This window comes from Lissotriton vulgaris, chromosome 10, assembly GCF_964263255.1.
Source record: "Lissotriton vulgaris chromosome 10, aLisVul1.2, whole genome shotgun sequence".
Taxonomy (NCBI): domain Eukaryota; kingdom Metazoa; phylum Chordata; class Amphibia; order Caudata; family Salamandridae; genus Lissotriton; species Lissotriton vulgaris.
The window spans coordinates 850775175-850801155 of record NC_141698.1 but is presented as its reverse complement, the minus strand read 5'-3'; the positions used below and the strand labels follow the sequence as shown (position 1 = coordinate 850801155).

Genomic DNA, 25981 nt, shown 5'->3' with positions numbered 1-25981 from the left:
CTGTTTTGTCATGTATAAAACCCCTTTAGTGAAAAGGGAATGCCTTCCTGACTCATAAAAGTAGTTCTGCAACTCATTCCAAATTACAATTGAGAGGGGACATGAAAGATACGTCCCCTCATAAATATGCTTCCCAATGACATGTGGTAATAATCTGTATCTGCAATTGTGGTTGTAACGTCACATACACCAAAGCTGGTGTGACAACGGATTCACAAAGGGGAACCTTTTCCCCTGGGACAATCGGCACTTTGTTAATCATATTGAGTGGTCTTGGCGCAGCAGACATTGGTCCTGTGGATAACTGCTTTTCTCTGGAGGTGCATCTAAGATCTGGAATTCCATCCCACACTCCCTACCTTCTCCTTCATCCCATTCTATTTTAAGAAAAGAACTGAAACTTTTCCTGACTCAATGTAATCTGCAATCCTGGTTATTAAAGAACTGTGATTCAATACTGAAAGGTTTAATCTACATCACCTTATTATCTGTTTCTTGTGCAGTGCTTTATTCTCTCATGTGATAGAAAATATCTGGTAGTGCAATTCTCACCACTCTGTATGATAGTTGCCCTATGTAGATAGTACACACTATTCTCTTTTGACTAATAGTCATGCAAGACAGTATTTATTCCCTTCCACTGTTCCACTGTTATGTTTTAAACCCTATGTAGTTCTATTCTGTAACATGCCCCCTCCACAAAAGAATCAGTTATGTTTTGTTTATGTACTTCGTTGCATCATTTCTAGGTGAAGTGGTCTGATGACTGACCATTAGTGGAGAAGTGTGGCTCAATGGTTAGAGTGGCAGACCCTGGTGCAGAGATCTGGCCCGGGACCAGGGTTCAATACCCGCCTCGGTGGGTCTTGGGCTCTATTTCTTCAGACCTAATAATTCTCGCCTCAGTGCCTATTCTAATCATGGGTCCCACTCTGCAACTCTGGGCAATAGCTTGCTTAATCTATACAACGGCCCCAACAGCGCTAAGGAGGCCTGGCTTCACCTTGGGGGTGCCCAGGAGTGGACATTTCACAGGGAAAAGCCAGGAAGGGTTCCTAAGCGGTATACGGACAGCGCCGGGACACTTCCGTTGGAGGTAGTTGTGCGCTTTACAAATGCTGGCATTTACAATTACGAGCTGCACTTTACTGGGGCCTATTTTCCACAAAGTAAATTGTGCATGCACATTTGTCATATCCATGCAGTAAATCCACCTAGAACCATACAATTATGAGTTAAACCACATGGAATGCGGAACTATCATGTAGGACCAATTTTTCCAGCTGTACAACCACATGGAATTTGCAATTCCAATGTGGTTCTTATGCACCTGCTCAGAGCTAGTGTATGGGATGTGAGAGTAGGGGGAATGGGATATTTTTCTAAGCAAGGGGAAGTATTGTATGATTCTTTCTGTTAAAAATAAAAAGGAATGAGACTTGACTGATGCTGCAACCAAAGACAGCTGCGATTTTTCCAGCCACTTTTACGAACAGAAAAAAGCTAAACAGAAAAACTGGGTGTGTTAAAACCTAAATAGTAATCAGATGTAACGAAATTGACATATGATACCATGCCTTCATTTCGTCCTGCCTGCCCAACACAATTTTTACTTGAGGAATATTATTTTCCAGTGGAGGGAACAAGTAAAAGTGTAATTGCAGTCATTCAAAATTGATTTTTGTATGTACCCTATCCTATGTCCAACTGCCCTTGTGGAAAGTTCCAAACCTACACACAAGTCGGAAGTACGAAACATTTTCCAGTGGTAGACCCTGAAATCGGCAACTGTTACATGTTCAATTATTACTTTTGGAGAAGTCTGTGGAGACCTACAATTCAGAAATCGTAATCCATGCAAGTGACTAAGCTTGCGGTACAGATTTCTTTTGAGACTTGAGCATTACGGGGCAGATTTACAAGCCCATTGCGCCACTTTTGCGTTATTTTTAACATGGGAAAAGTGATGCAAAAGTGTCACAATTGGCTTGTAAATCTGCCCCTATGTATTTTTTTTAATTAAAAATGGGGGTTGCCTTCATTTATGGTCAGCACTGCTATGTGCTCGGCAGTTTTTGTCATTGGACATATGTAGGGGGCAGCTGCATTCTTTGTTGGCCCTTTATAGTACACTGGATGCCAGATACATTTGCTCTAAATCATTGACTTTTTATGAACTTTTTGTGGGTTGCTGCTGTGTAGCTTTCAAGGCGAGCAGGTGGGTGATGACAGATTTGAATGGGCGGAAGATGATAGCTCTGTTACCATACAGACAGGTGCAACTGACAATGAACATAGAAGACGGAAGAACAGGACAGGAAGGAAAGCACACAAGTGTACCCTGTACACTTTATACGTTTTGTTTGTATTTAACAGTTTTGCAGGACCAGTGTGTGATTAAACGTTTGATCCAAGAGTGAGGCTGTTCTTGCATATCACGGAAACGTTATGGGGTGTATTGCTATTACACACAGCTAGCAACTCTGCTTAATCATAGTACACACTTATTTGAGTCATTATGAGGGTTTTTTCATTACTCATAGAAAATGAAGTATGTTTATTTAAAACTATACATTTATGTTACAGATGGAGTCTGCAAATATACATTCAATAACAGCAAAGCACACTACGCTAAGTGATAAACGCGTGGAAGATATCATCTTAAAGCTGATTCCTTTTCATGGTAACCAGTCCTGCCATGTTTCCGTGAGTAGAGATTAACATTTCATCTCTTTTTTTTAATAGACAGGCTGAAGTTCTATTGATGCGTATGGCATTTTCAGGCCCAAAACATTAGTGTTTAGGAGATATTTAGAAGGAAATAAGCAACGAAATCGTATAAGTGGCACCTTTCCAAGCTTAGATAATACATTTCTTTATATGGGATCGTTTTAACATTTTCACAAAATGACACCGAGGCTTCAGTTCTTTAATCAATACCTTCGTTTAAGTTATGTTCAAAAACATCCTTAGCGTGTGGGGGAAGTGCGATAACTTCTGTGGCACTCTGTTAGTGAGGCGATTTGAGGATATCACGACATTTATTATTAATGCACACATTTATATTGCTGAACATTAAACATTCTTGGACATGACGTTACTCAAAAAAAAAAGTTGTGAGGAGTGGTTAGTCTCATGTTTTTATTTTTAAATAGTTATTTATTGTTTGACTTACTTGCTTCAAAGTGGCTTTTGTGGAACCCTCACCTAATATGTCCTCTGCAGTAAAAATGACAACATATTTCTGACTGTGGGGTGCATGTTTCCAAAATTGCATGAAAACTGTGACTGCAAATGTGAGACATCAGTATTTCTTGGGTGGACATCAGCCTGGGCCTTGCAGGTAACAGGGGGAGTTCGAGGGACGATGCAGAGGGAAAATTAAATAAATAATTAATTTTCCCTCGGCATCGTCCCTCGAAATCCCCCTCCACGCGGCCCCACCGCCCCCTGGCTGTTCACTGCATAACTGCAGCTGAGGGACATAGTCAAAATGTCGCTGTCCACCATGAGCAGGAACCTGGTTTACTTTACAGTGGATAGACATCCTGGGTTGAGAAAGCTAACCTGAAACAGCGTACTTCTTTTCTAGCCCAAACCAATGAATTGTCTGTCCCTCGGGAGATCTGAATCTTCAACTAGCTAAAATCATTGTGCCCACCCAATTCTTCTGCTATTTCCGGGTTTACCATTCAATTTAGGTTGTATATTATTTTCAGACTAAATTTATTATGTGCGTGTTTATCATCGGGTCAAGTGTTAGGCTGAGTACTAACACAGGCGACAAAGACACAGCAGTAGAATGAACCATTTTCTCAAATAGTGTAATGTATTTTAAACATTTTGGAGCACAGCATTGCATAGTAGCATTTTTTAATTCCATCTACTCTCATTTTCTTTATTCCAAGCCTCTCCTCCAACGTCCGAGCTACCTCTTAGGAAGGTAAACAGAGTGGGATAAAGGGCACCTCTACTTTTCAAAATACAGCTGGTTTTCATACTGAACTTTAAGCACCTCTTTCACATGCATCGGGACAGTTTGTAAGCAATGAAGTCCTTATCTAAATTTAGGGATAAAAGAAATTTATAATGCCCAAGTAAATAGATTAAATACAGAAATGCTGCTTATGCATTACATTGTCCAAAATGGATGTACGTTGTTACCACGCGATGTATTACATCGCGGTACTTTACAACGCGTCTTTTACAACGCAAGTCATTACCATGACTTGCGCTGTAGGGGTGCTGGACTTAGGAATAGTTAAATTTACTATTCCAACACCAGCCTACGTACAGTACAGAAGGTGTTGGAATAGTAAATCTACTATTCCTTAGCCTAGAGCGCCCTCCAGCGCAAGTCGTGGTTACGATTTGTGTTGTAAAAGATGCGTCGTAACTGCACTGCGGGGTAACATCCGCGTTGTAAAGGATGTTCCCCTCCAAAATACCACCATTTATACTCTTGGGAGATGATTCAATAGTCCTTCTAAATCCATGCATAACATTAAGTATTGTATTTGACCAGTGCATATATAATACAAAATATTTTTATATTCTCAAATGGCACCTTGTAGGCATGGGCCTATAAGCCCAACTCAGTGAGAAAGTCAGATTTTTAATAAAGATTAAAGAAAAGTAACTTTTAGAAAGTTACCTTTTCCCTGCCTAAAGCTCCTGGAGGCTAATAATTTACATTCAATTTCCAGCTGTAGCTCAGTGAGTGATTAGCCCTGATGAGGTGTGAAATCTGCTCCTAGAGCAGAGAAGACCTTGGTGTGAGAAAGTGTTTTTCTGTTCTCTGGCAGCAAGACCAGTTGGGGAGGACCTAGGAACTTCATTTATTTCAAAGGCCCCCTCCTTGTTACAGGCGAATGTTAGCTGACACCTGTGCAACCACCCCTTGCCCTTTTGTTTTTCCTGTCAGGAAGGAACCAAATCCAGTGGGAGAAAAACTGTTACCAAATGATTTGGGGTGACCAAGGAGGAGGGAAATGCTCATTACCAGGTCCACTACTCTTGGTGGACACTGCATATGGGGAGAAGGGTTTCTCCATCTTGAAATTAGAGAATGAGATGTTACAGTGGATTGTTTGCAGTAGGTCAAATAGGGTAGGGTTAACCCTAGGAACTTTTACAGTGTTGTTAATGGAGGGGCTGGTAGTCACCACTACCTTCTAGTTAGTGGCCGGCATATATGTGGCACCCCATGGCACCTTCTTCAGAACACTCTGGACTTGAGGAAGAACAGAATGGCACTTACTGTTTGAAGCGGTACAAAAGGGGGTGGTGATGCACGGAGCATCTGAATCAATCAAACACTCACACCCAGTCAAAAGATCTGGGTTTAATACATCACCGTTCTTTGGCTCACTCTGCCACCCCAGTTCAGACATGGCTATATGCAAATCAGTCTGACCCTGTGCCTCATGGGAACAGTCCAGCCCGAACTGCCAAGCCATGTCTTCCCTGGACCGGAAACAAGCTTCCGAGGACCGGTTTCTGGCATTCCAGCCGTCTTCAGCCCGGCTTGCTTGAATCCAGTGGCAAAGTGAGCAAGGGACTCACGTCTGAGCATACCCTGTCACACTTATGGCGGCCAAAAGCGGTACAAAAGGGGGTGGTGATGGACGGAGCATCTGAATCAATCAAACACTCACACCCAGTCAAAAGATCTGGGTTTAATCCATCACCGTTCTTTAGCCCACTCTGCCACCCCAGTTCAGACATGGCTATATGCAAATCAGTCTGACCCTGCGCCTCATGGGAACAGTCCAGCCCGTACTGCCAAGCCATGTCTTCCCTGGACCGGAAACAAGCTTCCGAGGACCGGTTTCTGGCATTCCAGCTGTCTTCAGCCCGGCTTGCTTGAATCCAGTGGCAAAGTGAGCAAGGGACTCACGTCTGAGCATACCCTGCCACACTTATGGCGGCCAAAAGCGGTACAAAAGGGGGTGGTGATGGACGGAGCATCTGAATCAATCAAACACTCACACCCAGTCAAAAGATCTGGGTTTAATCCATCACCGTTCTTTAGCCCACTAAGAGTCAGACTGATTTGCATATAGCCATGTCTGAACTGGGGTGGCAGAGTGGGCTAAAGAACCCTTTTGTACCACTTACTGTTTGAAACCTGTGAGGAGACCTGAAGGGCTGGGCATTCTCCCACTTGTACTCGGGATAAATAAGTGAACTCCAGTAGTCATTTGGCTGTCCTCCTTTGTAAGTGACAGGCTTGCAAGAGGTCTATTCTCCGAAGTGCCTAGCTGACCAGTACCATCTGTACATGACCTGTACCCTGCTGGGGCTGCTGTGGGAGTGAGTCTTGGCCCTCAAGATATATTCCTGGGGTCCTGGGACCCTTGACAGTGTCTAACTGGTCTTCTATCACCGCTGAAAAGCTGGGACTTAGAACCTTTTTGGAGCCAAGACTTCCAGGAGACCTGGACTAACTTCCACAATGCATTCCCTAAACCTCCAACACTTTGATGGGGGCAGGGTGGTAATATGAATGGCCCAATTTCAGGTCTTTCAGAATCTTGTTGTGGCAGACGATTCTTGGCTTAGAGAGATTGGTGACTATAAGAACCAACCTAGGCAGAAAGAAATCCTTGTAGCCAAAAGAAACCACAAAAAAAGACTGGAGTAATTTCCGGCCCTTAAAGAAACAAGTAATCTAGTGAAGGCTTCAGAAAGAGAGATCCTAATGCCACTAGTAGATACAATGAGAATGGCAAAAGAACCCTGCACTGTAAAACAGACGTCCATCGTTCTTCCATAGCACAAAGCATCCAGATGCGACACATAGGGGCTCATATATCCAGAAACACAAACAGAGACTTGAAAAAGGGCAGCAAGTCACAAAATGAAGAGTAAGATGGCTCTGATACATGACTGAAGAAACTTGATCAATGTTAGATTATACAACTCCACAATTAAACACTCATAGTATTCTCTAGACAATGTCTCACTACTTCATGGATAAAAAATGACTGTAAGGAATTCTGGCACCATGAGCAAAGTGAAACTTTGACACCCCGTATGATTTACTTAAGCAGCCATGCAAAACTTGTTTGCACAAGGCCCCCTTTCCTGTTCGTCCCCCTTCAAGGTTTAGCAGTTGTGAATACACAATATGAGCTGCTGTGGCAAGACAAGAACCCAGCATGCCCCTGATTTGTCCTTAGTGTTAATGTATCCAAGGGTGCTCTTTCTTCTTTGACTCACCTGCTATGTTCAACGCTGCAACCATGTGTAGAGAAAATGCATCAATCCCATTGAAAGTGAGTAAACTCCTAAGAACAACGAGTTGACAGAAATTCAAGTGTCCAATTAAAAGTCCTCCTTTATTTTTCATCCAGCAAAAAAAAAAAACACACAATAACAACCAACGCGTTTTGTTACTTTAAGTGCTATAGAACTTCTTCAGAGCAAAAGCAAGTAAAAATCTATCATGGTAAAGTCAGCCCTTTCCAGCACTTCTATTGTCATGGTAATTTTGAGGATCAGTCACATGACAATGGCACTATGTCTCTAGGTATGATGTCCATGGCATCTTCAATACTGTTATTTTCATGTGACTTATCATCAAAAATCGACACATCTGTCTATCTATCTATCTATCTATCTATCTATCTATCTATCTATCTATCTATCTATCTATCTATCTATCTATCTATCTATCTATCTATCTATCTATCTATCTATCTATCTATCTATCTATCTTCACTTCTTCTTTTTCCTGTACTCCAAAAATGTCTCATTGGGTGTCCTGAAATCATGTGCATAGGTTTCGTAAATCTTCTAGTGCTTATTTGCATACTCATGAATTCCCTTATTATGCACTACTTTAGTTCCAGTATGCCAGTAATGAAGTGTTCAATGCCTCATGCAGAGGGATGAAGTAGGCTCTTTCGTATGGCAGTCACAGTATATTCTAGCACAGGATCCCTACCCAATTGTAATGCACATACGAAACATTCCCGCTTTGATACAATCGCATAAGAAGCGCGGGCTCCCGAGAGGGTGAGCTATACTGAGAAAGGAAACCAAGCAAGTACAGATATTAATTCAAATGTGCTTTGTACAATAATTCATAACTTCCACGCCACGAAAGTTATTATCACAAATCAGAGATAAACTCCACTACAGTCTTTCAAGACCCAAATGCCGATATTTTATATCTGGTAACTACCACACCACATATTAAAAACCAGCCTCTAGAGGAAACATTCTGCTTTTAAAACACGCTCAATAATTAATATATTTAATTCATAAAGAATAGCCCTGATATTGTTTCAAACAGCACTACAAGTGCAGTATATCAACCCCGACCCTCCATGACTGATATAAGCACAGTTTATTCGGTAAAGTAAGCAAACAGGGCCCCAAAAGTCAGATACAAACTGCTGTGTGAGTGCGTCACGGAAACCCCATCATTCAAAACCGTTACCTTTTATTTTATTTTTTAATAAATAAACATTACCTTTTATTTAATAGTAGCTCTTATTTTTAACATTGTCCTACTAAATAAACCAGACTCATGACCTTTTTCTGTTGTACTTTTAATTAAATATCTAAATATCAGTAACTTAATGCCCACATATTCTATTAATATCCTAAAGAATTGCATTTCAGAAACATATTTTAAAGTTATATCAACCTGGCTACTGCGTCTTCGGAGTAGGCTCTTTAGGCAGGAGATAGAATTCACTGGACATTTGAGATTAATCTTTAATTCTGTTTTTATCTTTTACTCTCATAAACTATACCGATGTTAGCATACACACACTGGGCTGAAAATACTCAGAGAACGGCCTTATTTCCCCGCTTTGAAATACACCACTCACAAGTTTACAAAATTCAGCGGGATCCACATTTCTTTTAATTATATGTAAAGTACATACATAGATCTTGTATGTCGTATTACTCAAAGAAAGCCGACGGGGCTGGACATGTACATAGGTCATCCCACGGTATAAACCCTTGCCTACAATTAAAGAAATAGCACTGTGTTGTTTTAAAGGGCGCACACAGAATTAGACATGTGCTTGCAAAAATAATTACACGTGCTTTTAAATAGTTCAAGATGTTATCAAAAAGTGTGGCAAAAAGTAGGGATGCCGGTTACTCTGGGCGGAGTTTCACCAGGGATTACAAGTGGGGTCGACAGGCTCCCCTGAATGATGAGGAATAATTTGGGGAATCTATAATCCCACATCCGATTTTTCTGTCAAAGCCTAATTCCATCAGCAGACTCCAGCAGCTCTTAACAGGTGATTGACACACTATATGCAGAGCTACTGCTGATCTAGTAATCCTGATGGGGCCAGTACATCCCTTTAGTGGTTCCCTCTAAACTAAACTGTCACTCGGAATGAGGACCATAGTATTTTAAGACGTATAGCTTTAAATCCATGTGAGCCAGTGCTTTGCGTGCTGGTGGAGTTCTGGACTTTTTGGTACTGTCCAGAGGTGTCAGGGACAACACCCGAAGACCCCTGAGTTCTACCTGTCTCAGTGCACAAATAAACAGAAACACAGGCTTCTCGATGGTGGCGTCAAAGACCAAAGGTTTATTACTGCAGGGACACAGAAGTCACAGAAACTACACACGGGCAGAATCTAGGAGCCTGTTCGATTTGTACAAAGTGGGTTGCTCCTTAAATACGAAATTATCAGCTTGGGGCAACATTCTTCACATGCTAGTACATTTCTAAACCTTCATGTCCTAAACAATAAATATTTGGTGTTTCACAAGAATCGTCCACAATATCTGATGTCAAAACATTACGAACGAGGGGTTCCCACTGTTCCATCATAATCCCATGTCAACTTTTCATTCAAGAGCCGGACCGCCTCATCGTAAATTTCGTTACCTCCCCCTAATAAAGGCCCAGAAGGAAAGGAGCAGAGCCAGGTGCAGAAGATAGAAAAGCAGGATAAGAGATGTTTGTGGGTCGTAAATGGGCAAGGCTACCAGCTTCGGCCGCCTAATCATGATCAGGCCAACGAACACGAGAACCAGTATAGCAGGACTGGCCTCAGGCTAGGGAGGCAGCTTCTGCCGAGTCATGCGGCCACAGCGTTTCTGTCCTAAGGTGCACGTGTCACTAGCAAGGTGAATCGTCGGCTAAAGCTTACGTGTTCTTAAGTGAAGTGAATTGATCAGAGGTCACTGTGTGTCCATTGACTATGTGAGGGCAAGAATACAAAATGGCTGCCATAATCTAAGATGGATGCCATGGGTAAATCAGAAATGTGTTTATAACAAGAGTGCTCTTGCTCGTAACATAGCGAAAACACCAGGATATGCTAAATGGATCATTTGCGGTTCACTGGTACCAGAATTATGAGTTTACGACAATGTTGAAAACACGGGTTCAAATCGTCACGGAACCTCAGACCCTCCTTTTGCCCTTACATAGGCAATTACTCAGTCTATATCAGAGTCTATCTCGATGTTCATCAGGTCAGTGATATGTTGTTGTATCATCATCCTTTCTCGTACCTTGTCTCCAAACACAGGTGGTTTTCTGAAACAGGTTGCAGCACAGAGGCTACACAGAGCGGGACCACATTGGATAATAAGGCAGCACGAGAACAGGAATACTAGGATAATACCAACGACCATCAGAACCTTCCATCCCCACGCTGATAGTAGAGTCCAAAGCCATTCCATTAAGGACCAGTTTCCCTTGTCTACGTGAATAGAGTCGGAAATCTTGTGTAGCTTAGAGATCGCTTCGTATACAGTCGGAGCATTATTGGGAATAAAAACACAGCAGCTCGATTGGATCATTCTGCATACCCCACCTCGATCTGCAAGTATTACGTCAAGAACCATACGATTCTGCAACGTCATGAGACGATCCGCCTGGAGCTCAGCTGTTAAGTTACTAAGGGCACCAGCAGTTTCTGTAATAGTAGATTCAACTACCCGTGTTAGCTGACGTAGATTTCTACTATTGGCCATAGGCCCCCAGAAAGGAAGGAAACCTTTGAAGAAGTCTCCGGCTTCCTGACCAGCGGTATCTTCTTTGCTGAAAACACCTCTTGCTACTCTGGTCTTGTGATAATCTGGGGAAGCAGTGTATGTTGGAGGCAATAGTCGAGCAATATAACATGAACCTGAAAAGTCAGCAGGCAGCCATGTATATGCTCTATCCTGACAGATGAAGTAGGTACCCTTAGCAGTTAGGAAGGCAGGGGAGGAGTTCGACGGATACACATAAGTCTCAACACAATCACTCCTCCCTAGCCGAGCTCTTGGATTTCTCCCATTTCCTTGCAAGCAGAATTGACCTCAGTGAGGTACGACCCAGACTGGAGTTGAGCTTTTACGCTTGCTTTCACTCAAACTAATACTATACTCCGTAGAATTCCAACTCAGATAAACCCGTAGTTCATCTCTAGGGACAAATGGGGAGTTATTGACGTCTTTAATCATGTCAGTAATTCCCTTTATCAAGGCTTTATTAACGGATGTATACTTAGCGGAACGTGGAGGACGCGGGGGATAGGTTTCGAGAGCATAGACAAATACAGTTTGGAAGGCCCGACATGATCCATTATAGCTAAAAGGCAAGACCAGATAGGGAATGCCTTTATCCATAGTGTGGGGTATCAAACCACATACCCAGCAGTCTGTTGTGTTAACTACTAGTTGGTGTTGATGCAAGAGTTGTACAAAAGTGTTATTTATGAATTCTGAGCGTCGAGCTTGCTCATGTTCAGGGAACGAGTGAAAAGAATGATAAGAAGCAACAGTAGAAGAAACAGGATCAAGGGGAGGTACTGTAGTTGTTATCGGTGTAAAAATTAAATGTACACCAAAGACGATTCCACCCACCAACGTTATTAAAACAATCAAAAACGTAATTGCACATTGCATCAGAAAACATTTGTTATGAAGAATCTTGTAAAGTCTATTTCTGCGAACATAAATTACATTCTCTCGGTGCAGCCCAGGAAGCTCCATCTTCTACAACCGCTCGCGACCACTGATGATATGTACGTAGTTGAAAATGCCTCTATCAGCCCTGGGAGTTCCCAGAACTAACAGAAAGACCGACCTTGTGTCTGGCCCCCGCAGATTCAACTAGGCACAAAGCCACGACCCTACGGCTACCCAGACGGCAAGGCAATTAGAACAACAAAATATACATAGAGAAATATAAAATTTTAGCAAACTTCCTGGCTGGAGGCAATGTATCGAATTGAAATATGAAAAATAGGCAGTTTCCTGCTTTATTAGTTCTTAGAGTGAGACCGTAGGTTGTATCTCAATTTTCCTGGAGCAGTTTGATCCGAAAACAGTCTATCTTTAGCAGGGGTTACAATGTTCGAGTTCGCAGATGGCAAATGTTCGTTTGATGCTGAGGACAAATGTTCAGTGTTCAAGGGAGCAGTCTCAGAAGGGGAGTCAGAGTTCGGTGAATCAGTAATCAGTTCTGCATCGCTGAAAGGAATGTATCTAGGAACTGGTTCGGTTTCAGAAGCACCAATTCCTTTTTTCACCCAGTTATCATAAGGAAGTGGAAGGGGTACACGCTTTGCATGCGTCGCATGGACCCAATTCTTTCTGCCAGCCACACGTATAGCAGTCCTCATCGCCAACAGGACTTGAAATGGTCCGACGAATTTGGGTTGTAGATTTCTGGTTCGTCCAAAGTTTCTGATGACGACTTGGTCGCCGGGTTTCAGCTGATGGCCTGGACTCTCCGGTGGATTTGGCAATGCATCGAAAACCTGTTGGTGAATGAGACTCAATTTAGCAGTCAAGTCAAAAAGGTAATCAATTAACATTGGATATTCCAGCTGCTTGAATTCCTTCGGTCTAGGTACCCCCCAAACGTTTGCAGGTCGACCGAACACAATCTCATAGGGGCTAAGCCCTACTCGAGAATGTACAGTCGCTCTTGTGGATAACAGAGCCAAAGGTAGTGCGTCTGGCCAGGACAAGCCCGTGGAGGCTTGTATCTTGGCCAGTTTCAGCTTGAGGGTGCCATTGTAGCCTTCCACTAAGCCTGCAGACTGGGGGTGATTCGCACTGTGAAATTTTTGTTTTATGTTTAAACCTGCACACACACTCTGCATAACTTTCCCTATGAATTCACTTCCGTTATCTGACCATACAATCCGTGGCATGCCGTACCTGGGGAAATATTCCTTGAGAAGGATTTTGGCAGTGGACAAGGCAGTATTGTCCTTTAGTGGATATGCTTCGATCCACCTTGAAAAAGCACAGACTACCACTAGAACGTACTTGAGATTGTTGCAACGATCCATGTGAATGAAGTCTAACTGAATCACTTCGAAGGGGCAAGAAGGAGGAGCAAAGTGACCAGCGGGTGTGGGGATTCCCTTGCCAGGATTATGCATCAGGCATATCATGCAATTTCTCACCACTCTTTCTGCACACTTACTAATTCCATCATTCTTCCAGACTGGAGCCAACATCTTACAAATCCCTTTAGAACTGATGTGCGCTGCTCCATGCGCCATCGTTACCACCGCAAGCACATACGCATCAGACAACATCCAACGCTGCTGCTCCGACAAATCAATCCAACATCCATTCGAGTCCAATTTACCCGTATTCTCTTTCCATGCAAGCTTTTCCTCTTCAGTCGCCTCTTTCTGAATTGCTTTCACACTTTCCACTGTATCCTCACACATTCCTGAGTCAGTAATCCATCTTGCAGACGTCGCAACATACATTCCACTCATCGTATTCCTAGCTGTCTGTTTAGCGGTCTCATCAGCAAAAGCATTTCCACGACCAACATCATCCTTGATTGCTCGATGAGCACTGCACTTCACAATCGCAACTTCAGTCGGTAAGGTTAGAGATTCCAACAAGTCATTGACTAGCTGACCATGCTGGATCTTAGTCCCATGGGACGTAATGAAACCTCTCTCCTTCCACAATCGGCCAAAACTATGCGCTACGCCGAACGCATACTGACTATCTGTGAACACATTCACTCTCTTTCCCTTAGCTAAAACACACGCTCTAGTCAATGCAATTAATTCTGCAGCTTGGGCAGAATTCTGACTCACTCTTGCAGTCTCCACAATCGTACTCAGAGTCGTTACTGCGTAAGCAGCTGTTACATCACCATTCTCCAATTTAAAACAAGACCCGTCAACATACAACGTGCCATCTGGATCTGGTAACGGAGTGTCTTTAAGATCAATCCGACCTTTTGTCTCTTCCTCGGTTCTGAAACAACAGTCATGAGGTTCAGAATCACTCGACTCCTGATCAGTCGGCAACAATGTTGCTGGATTCAATACATTACATCTTTTAATCTGAATATGACTCGCTAGCAGTGTCAGCTCGTAGCCTGATAATCTCGCACTAGTAAGGTGCTGTGTCTTGGTTCGGTTCATGAGCGTGTCCACGGCGTGAGGAACCATGACCACTAGCATGTTGTTCATGACCAAACCAGCAGATTGTCGAATGGACGCTGCAGCTGCTGCTGTAGCTCTCAAGCAACTAGGCAATGCTCTGGCTACCGGATCTAATGCTGATGAAAAATACGCACAAGGGCGTTGTTTATCACCAAATCGTTGCGTCAGAACACTCAACGCGCAACCTTCTCTTTCGTGGACATAGAGTGTAAAAGGTTTACTGTAGTCGGGTGTTCCCAACACCGGAGCTGAACACAGTGCATTTCGTAACTCAGAGAAACTTTGCTGACATTCGGCAGACCATGGCACCGGACTCGGAACACCTTTCCCAGTCAAGGCCACCAATGGTTTTGCCAAAAGAGAAAAATTTGGGATCTATTGCCTACAGTATGAGGTAATACCTAAGAAGGCACGCACTTCTCTCTGTGTGCTAGGAACATTCATCTGCGTAATTGCTTTTATTCTCTCTGGGGTCAACCTTCTTCCCTCCTTTGACAAGAGATGACCTAGGTAGGTCACTTCTTGACAACAGTATTGCATTTTGGAAGGTGACACCTTGTGATTTAAATTAGACAAATGATGCAATAGGGAAATTGTAGCTGCTTTGCAAGTTTCCTTGTCATCGGCAGCCACTAGAAGATCATCGACATATTGCACTAAAGCAGAACCGGGAGGAAGTACAAAAGAATCTAACTGACTTTTTAATGCCTGACTGTAGATGGATGGGCTTTCACAATATCCTTGTGGAGCACGTTTAAACCTGAAGCTTCGGCCTCCTAGAGAGAAGCCGAAAATATCTCTGCTTTCTTCGGCTATTGGAATGCTGAAAAAGGCATTCTTCAAGTCGATAACTGAAAACCATGTGGCTGTAGCAGGAATCAACGTTAACAATGCAGTAATGTCTGGAACCACAGGGAACTGTGGTATTACAATTTTGTTAACCTCTCTAAGGTCGATTACAAATCTATAGACTGGAGGTTTTGAAGGATCAGTGCGTTTTAAAATTGGGAGTACAGGACTGTTACAGACATTTCCTCTAGTTTCCTCTATTACGTCTTTCTTGATCAAATCTTGCACAATCAATAAGAGCGCACGTTCACCTTCACTAGAGATTTTGTATTGTGGGATTCGTGGAAATTTGACATTTGCTTTCAAAGTTACTACATATGGTGGAATTTCCAAAAGACCTACGTCGTTAGGACCAGTCGCCCAAAGAGTATCAGGGAGAGAACGCAGCTCCAGGGGGAGCGCATCCATTGATAAGTACATCGGGGAGATTATTCTTTTACCCAATGTAAGCTGTACTCCTGACGGAGAACAGTACAAAGTCGCGTACAGGCGTTTTAACAAGTCTAAACCAAGCAGATTTTCATTACAACCAGTCGTCAAAATCAGAGGTGCTTTTAATTGACAAGGTCCAACAGAAATAGACAAAGGACCAGATACTGGGTTGTGAACAGGGGCGCCTGAAAAACCTACTGAAACATTTGTTAAGCCAGACAAAGGTGCGCCAGGGAGTTTCGCATGAATGATAGAACTTTTTGCTGCACCAGTATCCAAGAGAAACGGTTCGACTACACCTGATGTTGCTACTGCGACATAAGGCCCACTCTGATCTACTGGAACTGATACTACTCTCTCTCTTTGTCCATGGCTGTCCTAGTACTCGTTTTGCTGAAATTCCTCGCTAACTTCACAGTAGTCTTCAACGTGATACTGTTGAGATCTATTTGGCTGGGCAGACTGTCCGTTTCGCTGATCAAAATAATTAGAAGGTCGATCATTCGTTTGTGGAGGCATAGCACCTCGTCCTCGACCTCTAGAATTTTGCGTAGAACCACCACGTCCTCTCTGAGCTGCTGCAGCATTATTTTGTGCTAATACTGGACACTCATTTTTATAATGACCTTCTTTCTTGCAGTAAGCACACTGATTCCATTGGTATTGTGGTCTCTGAGAACCATAGTCTGTCCTCTGATATGGCCCTTGCTGTGTATTCGTCTGATTCGTGCGAGGCGGATATGCCTGCTGCAAAAGAACTTTAGTTTTTAAATCTTTTGTTTTCTTATCTGACTTTTCCTTTTCTTCTTTATCCCTATTTTCATAATACTGAGCAGTTGCAAGTATTTGCGCAGTCGTAGAGACAGCCCACGCACTTTCAGAATCTTTTAATTTATTACTGAGCTCTGGTAACAGATTGTGCACAAATTTATCAACAAATAGTCTCTGTCCTCCTTCCGTGCTCATATCTTGACCACTGTGATCTACGAAAGTTTCTTCAAACCTTGTGAAAAAGTCGGAGACACTTTCGTCCTTTTTCTGCCTGCATGCGGACAACTTGTCCCAGTTAACGCGCAATGCTGGCATCAGAGTTTTCATTAAATCGATTATTCTACCAGGCAAATCAGCAATTAGAGGTTCGGGTTTAGAACCACCTATTTGTTGACCATCTGCCGCTATTATAGCTGCCCAATCACCACCTAGGGCAACTGGATGATTTTCTTTACGAATTTTAGCCCAAATTGGTTGAGGTACTACATTGCCAAATAACATGTCAATGTCCGCTAAATTCATTACGCAAGCTTCAACTGTTTGCGCCAACTCTTTGTAATATCCAGCTGGATTTTTACGCGGATCTGGCAAGGCCTGTTTTACTGCTAATACTTCGGCTCGCTTCCACGGAATGTGTATCCACACTCTCTGGAATTGGGCCGGAGCGGCTGCAAAACCATTCACTGCGTCAGCTTGAACAGCTTCGCGCCATATTGGAGGAACCTCCCTCATAGGATATTGTCGACCTTGTTTCGTACTACGTTTCTCTAACTCTCTTGGTGAACGAAGAGAAGGATCGAATCTAAAATCTAAAATTAATTCCATTGCTTCTTTTATCTCCTGACCAACTATCATACCTGCAGCAAATTTTTGTTGAACTTGGATTAATTCATCCGGTACCTGTTCAGATTCGCTCTCTTCCCATTCTTCACGTAAAAGGGAACACATGACATCAAACACATAGCGCTGTGTCAGTTCCTTCCATTGCATGAATGTATCTAATACATCTCGCACACTATATCTTCCAACTTTCGAAATCCACCTAAGGGCAGTAGAGTCTAATATTCCACGTTCTTCACTACTAGGGAGCTGACTACGTCTTTGAACGGAGTCAGAGACAGGACTCCTAATCAAAGTTTTGTAAAAGGGAGATAGAATATTAGTGACAGAATCAGTGATTCTCCGACGAACAGAAAGCGGAGTCATATCGCTTGCAGAAGTTTGGAGGAGAGTAGTAGTAGGGACAGAAGAAACAGCAACAGTAGGGGTAGCAGGCAAAGTAGCTTGTGAAACAACAGGTATCAGTGGTACAGGCATAGGCAGAGGAGCTGGCAACCCTGGAAGAGGGGGTGCCGGAGGAACATTAATATTGACCACAGGAGGTACAGGAGCTTGATTCAGGGGAGCAGGAGCAGGTATACCAGGCTGTCCAGCAACCGGTAATTGAACATTCGGTAAAGGTGGAGCTGTAGCACCCTGTGCATACGGTGGGGGTGACCTCAATAGGTAAGACAACAGGGGATCCTTTTCAGGGTCCTCTACTGTCTTAGCTGTACTCGATGGCAAGGCGGGATAGCACTTATCTATCGCTAAATTACGCTCTCTATTGGCCACCTCTATCGCTTTCTCAGATTCATTGAGTTGCAGCTGCTTAGCAGACTGTTCTAGAGTCAACTCTTGCTCTCTTTGCTCTTTCTTTAACTTTTTAGTTTCTCTCTGTTTGGATTCTTTTCGCCAGCAACGGAAAGAATCAAACATTGCCGGCCGGGCTTTCTTCTTAAACAATTTCATTTCTAAATTATCAAGAATTTCGGGTTCAAAACTACCATGTAGTGGCCAACTAAGGACACCATCTTTCTGAGTGTATCGGATCCACACCTCGTTATAAGATATAGGACCCACACCGAACTTACAGTATAAATCATAAAGAGGAGTTCCAATCGGAGGAACCAGACATGAGTCCTCCAACCGGGAATCCTTGTTGCAACCAAAACACGACACCATACAATTTTTCCGACTTACCATTTTATAATCCGGAACACAGAACAAACAAACACAAACAAAGGTGCGCACTCGAACCAAGAACTTAGGCCTACCAAAGCGAACAAATGTATCGATACCAAAACTAGACCAAATGATTATCGTAACTAGAACAACCAGTGATAATCTTACGAAAGCAAACCAAACCAAGAACTAAAAGGATGATCCAAACAGGAGCAAACCCTTACGAAGTAACCAAACAACTAGCAATCACTTAATACTTAACTGAGGCACTGAAGACGTCACCAAGGAGAAACCCGTCTCGTCTCGCCGTACTAAGGTCTGCACCTCGGGTCCAAGACAGGGCGACAGTCAAGGCAGCGGACCACTGCAGCCGTCCGAACGGGAACCCTCGTGGACGAGAACGTCGGGCCACTTTTGCGATATGCCGGGATCGATGAAGTGGGGCGCCTCCCTCTGGAATCTTCACACGAAGCTTCTCGAACTCTTCAGGCTTTTGGACCGGTACCGAATGACGTCGCCCCACGTTGGGCGCCAATTGGAGTTCTGGACTTTTTGGTACTGTCCAGAGGTGTCAGGGACAACACCCGAAGACCCCTGAGTTCTACCTGTCTCGGTGCACAAATAAACAGAAACACGGGCTTCTCGATGGTGGCGTCAAAGACCAAAGGTTTATTACTGCAGGGACACAGAAGTCACAGAAACTACACACGGGCAGAATCTAGGAGCCTGTTCGATTTGTACCAAGTGGGTTGCTCCTTAAATACGAAATTTTCAGCTTGGGGCAACATTCTTCACATGCTAGTACATTTCTAAACCTTCATGTCCTAAACAATAAATATTTGGTGTTTCACAAGAATCGTCCACAATATCTGATGTCAAAACATTACGAACGAGGGGTTCCCACTGTTCCATCATAATCCCATGTCAACTTTTCATTCAAGAGCTGGACCGCCTCATCGTAAATTTCGTTACCTCCCCCTAATAAAGGCCCAGAAGGAAAGGAGCAGAGCCAGGTGCAGAAGATAGAAAAGCAGGATAAGAGATGTTTGTGGGTCGTAAATGGGCAAGGCTACCAGCTTCGGCCGCCTAATCATGATCAGGCCAACGAACACGAGAACCAGTATAGCAGGACTGGCCTCAGGCTAGGGAGGCAGCTTCTGCCGAGTCATGCGGCCACAGCGTTTCTGTCCTAAGGTGCACGTGTCACTAGCAAGGTGAATCGTCGGCTAAAGCTTACGTGTTCTTAAGTGAAGTGAATTGATCAGAGGTCACTGTGTGTCCATTGACTATGTGAGGGCAAGAATACAAAATGGCTGCCATAATCTAAGATGGATGCCATGGGTAAATCAGAAATGTGTTTATAACAAGAGTGCTCTTGCTCGTAACATAGCGAAAACACCAGGATATGCTAAATGGATCATTTGCGGTTCACTGGTACCAGAATTATGAGTTTACGACAATGTTGAAAACACGGGTTCAAATCGTCACGGAACCTCACTGGCCTTGGATTGGGTATCCCTGAGCAAATATGGCGTGCACCCTTGGAATTCCTCAAGCACAGCTAGGTACCATTCTTCAGTGAGACGGGTCTGGCTCCTGATCTTGGCCTGGCTAAAACAATGAACACAGATTTTTTAAAGTTTACTACCACCTTTGAAAATGAATGAGCTCAAATATAAACCTTTATTGAAGGGCCTGTCACTCAACTGTATTCACCTCACATAGTTCTAGGAGAACCAGATCCATGCAGATGTTTCAAGATAATCACTGGAGTACATGCTTTATTTTCCTTTAGGTCACATGCTTACCAATTTAACTCAGATTGAATTATCAAAGAACTAGTTTACCCTGGCTTTATTTTGACCATAATTGCTCTGACATCCACAGTAGGATTAGTTTAACATGGTTATAATTGCATCTTTTTTCATCATTGTAGACCGACTATAGCCCTCATTATTAGTGGCCCAGAGTAATGTGTGATATTTTCGACACCTGAAAAATAGAAGCCTCGGACATGTGGGCAGTCCCAAGGGATTGCTAGTGTAGGAATTGTAGTTGAAGTTTGCCAAAGGGAAACTAGATTTGGACTAAATCCATCTTAGTCTCCTTTGCTAGGCTGGATGTTGAAGACATGGCTGCCTTGTTTTCCAGTATGTTAAGTAAAGGCAATGTACTGTCATCAATGGGACCAAGGTAGATGCTCTGAGGGATACGGGAGCCAGCATGACCACATTGGTTGACTCGCTGTTTTGCCAATAGCAAATTATCCTAGATAATCTCCAAAGGGTAGCCTGTGCTATCAATGAGGTGACATTTCCTACCAAATCGATGGTCACCTTTGAGTTGGGAGGGGTTAAAGGCTCTAAGAAGGTTGCTGCTAAGCTTGTCATTCCAGAGTGTCTATTGGAAAATTACCTAGAAACCTCAGCTTGGGCTGAGGTGGAAAGGAAGACTGATTTAGAAAGGCTGGGTATGCCTGAGTGGGTGTGTGTGGCCACAAGGGCCAACAGCCTGTCAGGCAAGTGAAGGGAGTCTGTAGTCTAGAACAGTGGCCCAGTTTCCCACAACCAAGAGGAAGGCCAAGTAGCATTGGAAACCAGCCTCAAAACTACCCACAGCCCAGAAGGAATCTGAAGCCTAAAGGGGAAGAAGTGTGGTGCGGTTTCCACTTTCTCAGTGGGAATTGTTTGTTTGTTGGACAATATAAACGTTGGGATAGTGTCATACTGATTCTATGACCCCTTCAGGAAATGTTGACCTATTGTTCTGCTAGCTCACAGTGCCACCATAAGTACTCCTACACCTATAAGGGTAACAAATGGATTGGGCAACCTCAGAACATGACAACCCCAACTACCCAAAGAAATGTGCTAATTGATCTAGAACCTTTTGGCTCAGTCACTTGTGGATACTTAGAGAAATACACAAGAAATATATAAAGAGGTGTTGAAATATTTATAAATATTTATTGAACCATTGTGATTCTTGTATAAAATATATGCGCTGCAATGGTTAATAGAAATAGATAAAAGTGATAAACAGTATGAGAACAGTGAAAAGGATAAAGAATTCCACCATTGTGCTAAAACAGTATATATATATATATGCTGGCATATAAGTACTATGTATAGTGTACTCCTACTATGCACTCCCTGACCTAGTTGCCTAGGACTGGTGATGTGCCAAAATCCCCTACTGGATGATCTAATTCTCCATTACCTGTGGGTGAACATGTTCAGGCCCCTGTCTTGATAACAATTTGGAAATCCCTCCTGATATTCAAGTTTTTTTTTTTCAAGTTTAAATACTTTATTCGACAACATGTGTCATAAAAGCTTTCATCCCTATCTAAACTTAATAAATACTACTCTAATAATAAAAAACATATTAAATAACATGCATTAGTGCATTGCTGTCGAATAAGAATCATTAAAATTTACACATTAAGAAGTATCATCACAGACAAAGGGTAGATCATACAGTTCATGGGGGTTTTAAAGTGCGCGTGCGTATTATCCAAGCCCATCCTAGGAATTTGGCCACTGCAATTGCAAGTTGAGGGGCACAATTTGATTTCAGGACCCTGAAGGCCTCAACACATCTCCTTGTGCCCAGATTTTTACATGCCGGTTTCAGCCACCTATTCCTTGGGGCAGCGTATAATGGACATACGAATAAAAAATGCAAAATGTCTTCTACATGGGATTTACAATAAGAGCAAGTGCTAACATTACCAGGGGACCATTTGACAGTAAAAGCATTTAGGGGCAGGGTGCCAACTCTGAACTGGAAAAACAATTTCCTATCTAGAGGCTTGGAGATCAAATCCCAGTACTGTTCAAACATAGGGAAAGTTTTTGTCTCTAAGAACTGGGATGTCAAGGCAGGAGATTGGCTGGAGACCAATGCGGCATTATTTATCATTTCCCAGTATAGCTTTTTTATTGTGTTCTTTGAAGGAAAGTCATCTGGGTCAGTTACGGACCACAAGTGTTCAAGGTGCAGTTTTTGAAGTAGTTTCCTCACTTCTTTTAACCAGACTACTTTGTGGAAGGTATTAGAGTTATCAACATCCAATAAGGCAGCAGCATAGTGGCTCAGCTCCGGGGTAGTTTTTATGCGCCTCCAATATAAGAGGGGGCGAAGTGTAATCATGTCCGCAATCCTTTTCCTCCCCAGATCATAAAGGAGAGGAGTGGAGGGGGTACTCTGTGGGACCCCGATTAAGCCTCGCAGGAATTTATTTTCTGCCACTGATAGTGCATTCAAATTGGTGAAACCCCAAAGTTCTGACCCATAAAGGCATGCACCCAGCACTTTCATGCCGTAGATCTCCAATGTTGGCTGTATTGGTTTTGTAAATGAAGTTTTATGCTTCTTGGCTATTGCCCCTGCCAACTGATGATATTTTAACATTACAAAGTCCATGTGAGATCTCCAATTCATGCTAGCGTTCAGAGAGATGCCTAAATAGGTGAAGGCATCCACTTCTTCCAAGAAAGCCCCGTTATGAACCATTTTCCCCTTGAATTTCTTGGAGGGATGTAGATTAATAAATTTTGTCTTTGATGTGTTTATTTCTAGGCCCCGGATCCAGCAGAATTCTCCAAAGGCGTTTATTGTCTTTTGCAGACCACTAGGGGTCCACGAGACCAGCAGAGTGTCGTCCGCGAACATAAGTACTGGGACTCGCTTCCCATCTAGTAATGGAGCGTCCGTCGGAACTTGCTTCAGGAAATCCACAATGCCGTTTATGTAGAGGGAGAATAGCGTGGGGGCCAGGACACAGCCCTGTCTTACTCCTCTCTCCACAGGGAAGGTTTCCGTGGCCTCCCCCTGGGCTCCCCACCTAATCCGGGCATAGTTGTTCTCGTGGAGTCTTACAAGCAAAGTTAATAGTTCCGGGCTTATTCCTAGATCCCTTAAAACATCCCAAAGTTTTTGACGGGGAACTAAATCAAATGCGGCCTTTAGGTCGACAAAAACAGCGAACAGGGGACCATTTAGCAGGGTGACGTTCTTCCAATATAAAGTTAAAAAGTGGAACACCTGGTCAACAGAGCTGGTTAAAGGGCGAAATCCGGCTTGATAAGGCGAAAGAATATCCTTGTCAACTATCCAGGCTTGTAGCTTGTTTTGAACCAGCCTACCCATCAATTTTTGGGCACAGTCGATGAGGCTGATTGGCCTGTAGTTGCTTGCTAGAGCCTTATCTCCTTTCTTGTAAACTGGAATTATTTCTGCTCCTTTCCACGTAGTGGGAATCTTTGCCCCCTGTGTGATAGCATTCCCAAGCCATACGAAATATTTACACCAGCTATCTCTGTCTAATAAGAAGACGTCAGCCGGTATACCATCAATGCCTGGTGCCCTGCCTCTGGTCACTCCATCCATTGCCTCATGTACATCTTTTAATGTGAATGGTCCATTGGCAAAAAAAACCATATCTGGAGGAGGGACTGCCTGGGGGCCTATATTGTCAGCGTATTGGGGTTTAAAAAAGTCAACCCAGGACTCCTTCGGGACATGGTTTTTTGGGCATTCCGCTACACCCCCTGAGCCCCATTTTAATATGGCCCAAAACTCTTTCTGATGTTTATCAGCACATGCCTTCTTCAGATCTAACCAAAGATTCTCATCCCATTGCTTTTTTGCCTTTGCCTGGGTTTTTCTATATTCATCCCTGGCTTTCAAAACTCCCATTTTGGATCTAAGAGCATTACTAAGGTTATGCCTTGCTACTCTACATGATTGGTCATACCAACCCTTTTTTGTAGGTTGTCCGTTACCCTTCTTCTTCTTGCCCGCTTTCAAGAATAACTTCTGGAGGTTAGCGAAAAACTTTGGCTGTGACTCTTCAATTTCCATTTTAAAATTTTCATCGTTCATTAAAACCTGCAGTCTGGCAACTTCATCAATGACTAGCCCCTCAAGGACCTGCCTATCCTCTGCATTGGCTACTAAAGTTGTCCATCTAACATGACGAGCGTTGTTTGATGAAACAACGTCTGAGGTCATAAGGTTCCTAGCTAAATTTTCTGTCATTATTTTTTGTTCTAGGTTAAATATTAAAGACAGAGGATTGTGATCACTCTCCAGCCTGGATATGACCTGCATATCGATCACTTTGTTCCAGACTCTAACATCTATCAGAATATAATCAATTCTACTACTTGATCTTAGGTTGTCAAAGGTATGCCTACCCTGAGCATCAGAAGGAGTACGGCCATTTACTGCCCTCAATCCTCTGGATAGGCATAAACTTTTCACCTGAATAGCCACTTGTGACCATTTTTTAACCACTGGAATGTCCAGCTGAGGAATTCCCCATTTGGTGTCTTCTTCGTAGGTCAGATCATTGTCCTCACAACCTAGGGGTTCGAATGTTGTGTTTAGGTCGCCTCCTACTAAGATGTTGTACTGGGTAGATAACTTCTCTAGGTCAACGTCTAGATCTACTACTATATCTGAGGGTATACCCCCTAGGGTCCCCCTAGCATAGATGTTGTATATTGCCAGCTTGCAACCATCGTTACAAGTAAGCAGTATAGAAAGTAGGTCACTATTAGAAATAAGGTTCTGCTTAGTGGTGCATTGCAGAGCTTGCCGTATCCAAATAATTAAACCCCCTGAAGGGCGTCCCTTTGCATTCTTCTTCGCGGGCACATGAAAGTTTAAAAATCCCAAGCGAAATACTGGTGACACTGACCAGGTCTCTTGCAGTAGTACAATGTCATAAGAGTCTATAAAGTCACACCATTCCGGGGTATCAATTTTATGTTGGATACCTGCAATGTTCCAAGAGATGATCTTGATGGGACTTCCTCTTTCCATACTCCTCTTATTTAAGGGAGTAGTCAGGTTAGAGGAAGGCTCACCGGGTGGGGACCTTACTTCAACCAGTTTAATACCTGAATGGGCAGCTGGTAAGCTATTCTCCACTGGTTTAGTGGTGCAGCCTCTAGTGACGAGTATCCTACGATCTATTACTTCTAACATAGTAGGACTAGGGTTCCCATGCTGGACCTCTATAATCTTTGGTTGCCCTACACTCATCTGGTTATCCAGTCAATCACATTGGCTCAATCCTGATATGGCAGAAAACCTATTTCCTAGCGAAATTCCCCAGTTACTTTTATTTGGCGGGTATTTGGTTTTTCTTATAACGGGGTTCCATTTAGTTTTTAACAGCGTTGGATTTATGGCATTTCCCTTTTTTATATAGAAGAAATCCAGCGTTAATGGCACTATTTCTGTAGATCTTCGCTGAGGGGGGTATATATTAGCTAGTATGTTTGGTAGAACTTCGGGGTCAGAGAGGTGCAACGCCACACAATCCCCCCTAAACTTTTTGATGCCACCCCCAATCCATTCGACCCTTCTAGCTTTTACTACTTCCTGTGCCAGCTGGTCCCTGCCTCCTGGTTTAAAAGCCATATTCTTTGATAACCAATGGAGTGATTTGTTTATCAAAGAAGGGATGTTCTCCTCTTGTCCTGGCTCTAATTGG

At 43.2% G+C, this 25981-nt stretch overlaps 1 protein-coding gene across 1 annotated transcript in view; it reads left to right on the top strand.

Annotated features, from left to right (window-relative positions):
- The window catches only part of LOC147688885 (uncharacterized), a 243578-nt gene that overhangs the window by 181314 nt on the left and 36283 nt on the right, over positions 1-25981 (top strand). Inside the window, exon 3 of the mRNA XM_086939982.1 lies at positions 2587-2706. Within this exon, the coding sequence (XP_086796108.1) occupies positions 2587-2706 (120 nt within the window). The remainder of the gene's footprint in view (positions 1-2586; positions 2707-25981) is intronic.